Genomic DNA, 4,906 nt, shown 5'->3' on the forward strand with positions numbered 1-4,906 from the left:
GAATCATGGATTCGCACCCGCTGCGGTGTTTCTGGCCTTCATGGTCTTGACTGTGGCTTGTCTGCTGGCGTTAAAAGACTGGAGCACCGCGCGTACAGATCCGTCCACAGCATTCCAGCTGGAGGACATTGGCAGGCTTATTTCGCAACTTCATCTCATCACCGTCCTGTTTGCTGTTTTCTTGTTAGGTGTCTGTGATGGCGCCAGCAGAATTTACCTGTTCTTGCATTTGAAAGACCTGGGCGCCAGCCAGACTGTCCTTGGCAGTTACCTGTTCGTCAAAAAAGCGGCGGAGATCCCGGGTTACGTCATATCCGGCTGGATTATAAAGAGACTCGGGCACGGGGTGGTGCTAGGAGTCTCTTTCGTAGCTTTCGGTGTCAGGCTCCTACTGTACTCGTTCGTAAACAATCCGTGGTGGGCAGTAGCAATAGATACACTCAACGGCTGCCAAGCGGTCATGTGGGCAGCGGTGACGTCATACGCCAGCAGCTCTGCCCAGGATAACCTACAGACAGTCGCTCAAGCGATTATGGCCACAACGTTCTTCGGAATTGGTAGGATTTTATCTCATATTCTTTGTTTTGAAATTCTTCTTCTTCTTCTTTTTAAGCGCCAACCTCATTTTGTTGAGGGCTCAGGCACTGTGGTGAAGGGGTCATTTGCCTAGATGCAGGTGCGGGTGGCTGATTAACTCCGTACCACGGGTAAAAGATATTGTTTTTCGTGACATTTCTTCTTGCGTGCTATTTGGTGAAATTATTAGATTAAAGTCTGCTATTTCGCAGCAAAATAGCAAGAAATTGACATAGAGCGGGCTAATACCCCCATTTGCGTTTTTCATAGAAAATCATTTCATTGAGTTTTTGGATACTTTAAGATCAGAGAAAAAAATGTAAAGATTTGGGCCCGTTATAATTTGCAAACCGATATAATTTTGTTGACACTTTGGAAGAGGAAAACTCAATATATGTTGTGCTGGTTAGCTTTTTTTAATTACATCTCTACAGGCGACCCTTTAGGCAACCTGGTCGGCGGACTAATATTCGACCAGTATGGCGCCGTGGTGTCCTTCCGATGCCTCGCTGTCTCCTGTCTGATCGGATTTCTTCTCTTCTACCTGCTGCACAGGTGTTTCGGGAAAAAAGAGAATCCTTCAGGTGAGAAGATGTTGATGCGTAGTTTTCACTATGGTCATGTAACAACTGGCCCGGCCAAGTGACAGTTCAACAGTCGCCGATACGAGTGTCAAATCGAACCGCTCACATTTGTGCGTGGTTCACGGACACCTAAACTTCGGTAGTGTTTTAGTTTTATGTTGTAAAATAAAACTTTACTTTTACTATCTTAACTTCTTACTACCACCGCCAACGAGAGGTCATTAGCCTTCTTCGTGTTGTTACCTGTGAATGTACAACAACGTTAACTCGAGACGTTGTGGCTGATTGCCATGATATTTCACACGTGTTCTGTCAACATGAATTGGTGTTCCAGTTTTACATGCATTAGCCACGGAATGTGTTTCCAAGCTTACCTGTAAAGTATTTAGTTTTTGAACCCTTATCTATGTTTTTACTCTGATAGAACGGCAACGGGGCACCGGAGAAGAAAATGAGACGAAAACGCCTTTTGCACCAGCCAGGGATGAGGACGAGTCGGCGGCCCTAAAACCGGGCGCGTTTCTCAAAGGTGGGAGTGTGACCAACAGAGCTGGTGAACACATCGGCTTCCTCCGCATTGTCAGGCCACAGAACACTGCCTGGTGAAAATTCTGCACAAGGAATTCTTTTTTGTATCTGTGAAAGTGTTTATAACACTTCAACAAAATTCAGCAAAGCTAGACTGACTGGATAATTTCTAGACTTGATAATGTATAGTGAATAATCGAGCATGGTGCAATGCATTGGACTGTCACTGAGTTGGCCTAGCCATTAATTGTTCTAACATAAGGATTGCATAAGGCGTTGGACTCTGCGTCATCTAAGCTTCTTCGGCGTGTAGAATAAACTTTTAAAACAGTTAATATGCTCCGATTGGTTGTCCTGTTCTGACCTGTAGCTATTCGCTGAAGAACCCAACACCGTGACTTGCCGAGACGAGTGCGTGTGACCCTGTGTTGGCTTGGCTAAAGTCTTGGGGATGCCACCAGTGGCTTTTGTCTCTCTTCACTCTTATTCAATTGTTAGTCCAGAGAGATATCCGCTTAAGGGAAGAGAGAGTTGTCATGAACCCCCGTACATCCCGATGTGATCAAATAGATCTGCCCGTATATGCAGCTTGTACTGTTCAGTAGAAATCTGGTAAGATATGCCATAAGACGGTTATACCGGGTATGCAAAACAAACAGAAAACAAAACAACAACAACAAAAAACAGCCTGCCCGGCCTCGATGATCAAGATGGGATGGGAATGTAACAGAACTCGTTCGTTAGGTCCGGGAGGAAGAGTAATGCAGATAACGTTAACGTTACAGCTTGTTTTTATGCAAATTAAAAAGAGGTGTTCTTGAAGCATACCAGTTGAAAGACTTGTACTAATTAGTACGCAATAATGACATGTGATATTTCATATATTTCTACATTTTTTTTAAAGATAGATTTTGTAACAAAACTGTGAAATAATTAATATATTTAATTGCTTCCTATCTCCATGTATGAATGAATGGATGAATGAATGGATGGATGAATGAATGGATGGATGAATGAATGGATGGATGAATGAATGAGTGAACGGAGGATATAATAACATAATGCAGTACCAACCACATACATGTAATCCACAATGCCCCTATGGGCTCAGTATCATAGACAGTACACCTGAATCCGCAATGTGCTTGAAAATGCTTAGTCTACGTTGATATGAATATATGGATGACATCCTCTTGGAACTAAAAAACTGATGCGAGCTTGCGAATAAAAAAGTTTGGTCAAAAATAAAAGAAATCTGAGTGGTCAGGTTGAACACATGGCTGAATGCAATAAATATGGTATACCAAACAGTAGATTCTTTATTTCAGTGCTTTCTCTCATCTTATTCCTTGATGGTGGACTTAACATTGGCATTTCAAGATATTAGAATACTTTGTCCGATATTTTTGTGCAATTTGCTTATCTTGACATTTACTTTGACTTTATTCAGATTGTAGACGATACAATACACGTTGGCCACAGGCAGCGATTGCTGGTGTTGTGACCCATACTTTAACACATGAATTTTGCAGCTGCTTTGTACGATATACTGCATGTTTCAAGACTTTGTCTTTGGAAGCGGCTGAAAATTGATACGCACCCAGATGTCATTCACATAATCAAATTAACATGGCCATACTTAGAAACGCGTTTTAAGATATAAAGTAACCATTTTGATAGTTTAGAGGGATTGATCTTAATAGACGACAATATAAATCCGGAGTTACAGTCAAAATCTCATTTTCTCTATGTAGATTCACCAAATTGAATTACTTTTTCTCTATGTAGATTCACCAATTGAATTACCTTTTCTCTATGTAGATTCACCATTTCAATGACTTTTTCTCTATATAGATTCACCATTTGAATTAATTTATCTCTATGTAGATTCACCAATTGATTTACCTTTTCTCTATGTAGATTCACCAATTACATTACTTTTCTCTCTATGTAGATTTACCAATTGAATAAATATATTATGTAATACTATTTTAATTCATTGTTTATTTATTCATACATACATATACACATATATATATACATACATACATGCATGGACATACTAAAACAACGTTGCTGCTTGTTTACCTTGCTGTAAGACTGGCTGAATTAAGTTAGTTTTAGTCTTTAAAAAATCTAAAAATATATAAAATAACATACTTAACAATAGTCGATGCACACCAAGGCTAACATTAGCAGTAATCAACATTTCCATGTAGTAGTAATGTGACATTATAAACAGGATATAAATTAGTATTTAAGAGTGCGGACAAGTATGGAATAGCACTGTTTTTGTACCTATCATTATCTAAAATTAAGTATGACATATAAAGTAACGAAAGGTTATAAAAATCTTTAAGATAATTTTTTCCCTTTTTTTACAACAAGGTGTCGGGAAAGATGAAGTCCGGACCCAGCATGTCGTTCCCAGTAGCCTTACAGACACTAGACATGTATTCTCGATCCCAGTCTCCAAGCCAGTTGGTTGGTGACGGCTTCGTCCACTCCTCACCAGGGTTCTTGATTCTGTACAGACAACGAGGCGGCATTTATAATATTGAAGTGATACCGCCATAGTTGTCAGGGAAAGGCATCAGTGTTTAGAAGTGTAATGACCAAAGCTCTATTCCCGATAAATCTAGAAAAATAAATGTTACTTTTCCGACTACATAGGTGCCTGTTACATAAAAAAGTAGTTTTTTTTTTCATGCCCGTTACTTGCAACAAATGAGACACATATTGTGGATGACCTACCTGGTAGACAGAAATGTCCCTGCCTGACTGTCCTTCATGAAGACCTTCTTCATCTTCTCCGCTTCTTCACTATGTTCAGCAGGATTCCACTTCAGCCCGAGCCTCTTCAGAACCAAACGCAGAGACTTATCTTTCCCTGTTGCCAAGGCGCTGTAGTAAACCAGGCAATGAAAGAAGTACCCTGGGTCCATCTTCTGTAACTCCAGAGCACGCTGCATGGCGCCAACCCACGAGGTCACCGAGTAGAAGATGCTGCTTCCGTCGTAATTATCGGAGAAAATTGCGTCCTCTCCGAAACATCGGAAGTAGTCGGGTTCCATCGGAGCCCACCTCCACAAGCCGAGCCGGACCAGTTCCCGCACGAGGGAATATACAACTTTGCTTCGAAACCACAATCTATTCCATGACTGTAGGTACTCCATTCCGTTTCTGTACAGGAAAATGTTTTTTGCAGACGGGAAGGC

At 41.0% G+C, this 4,906-nt stretch overlaps 1 protein-coding gene across 1 annotated transcript; it reads left to right on the forward strand.

Annotated features, from left to right (window-relative positions):
* Positions 1–342: 342 nt before the first annotated feature.
* LOC118413353 (major facilitator superfamily domain-containing protein 6-like) lies at positions 343–2,570 on the forward strand. Its single transcript, XM_035816695.1, has 3 exons — positions 343–557; positions 1,011–1,160; positions 1,585–2,570. Exons 1-3 carry the CDS (start codon positions 461–463, stop codon positions 1,764–1,766), a joined length of 429 nt encoding a protein of 142 aa, XP_035672588.1. The 5' UTR covers positions 343–460; the 3' UTR covers positions 1,767–2,570.
* The last annotated feature ends 2,336 nt before the right edge of the window (positions 2,571–4,906 follow it).

The sequence above is a fragment of the Branchiostoma floridae genome, chromosome 4 (assembly GCF_000003815.2).
Source record: "Branchiostoma floridae strain S238N-H82 chromosome 4, Bfl_VNyyK, whole genome shotgun sequence".
Classification (NCBI taxonomy): Eukaryota; Metazoa; Chordata; class Leptocardii; order Amphioxiformes; family Branchiostomatidae; genus Branchiostoma; species Branchiostoma floridae.

Coding starts and splice junctions, on each gene's coding strand:
- LOC118413353 (XM_035816695.1), top strand. CDS start 461: ATGTGGGCAGCGGTGACGTCATACGCCAGCAGCTCTGCCCAGGATAAC. Junction 558..1,010: donor CACAACGTTCTTCGGAATTG/GTAGGATTTTAT, acceptor ACATCTCTACAG/GCGACCCTTTAGGCAACCTG. Junction 1,161..1,584: donor GAAAAAAGAGAATCCTTCAG/GTGAGAAGATGT, acceptor TTACTCTGATAG/AACGGCAACGGGGCACCGGA.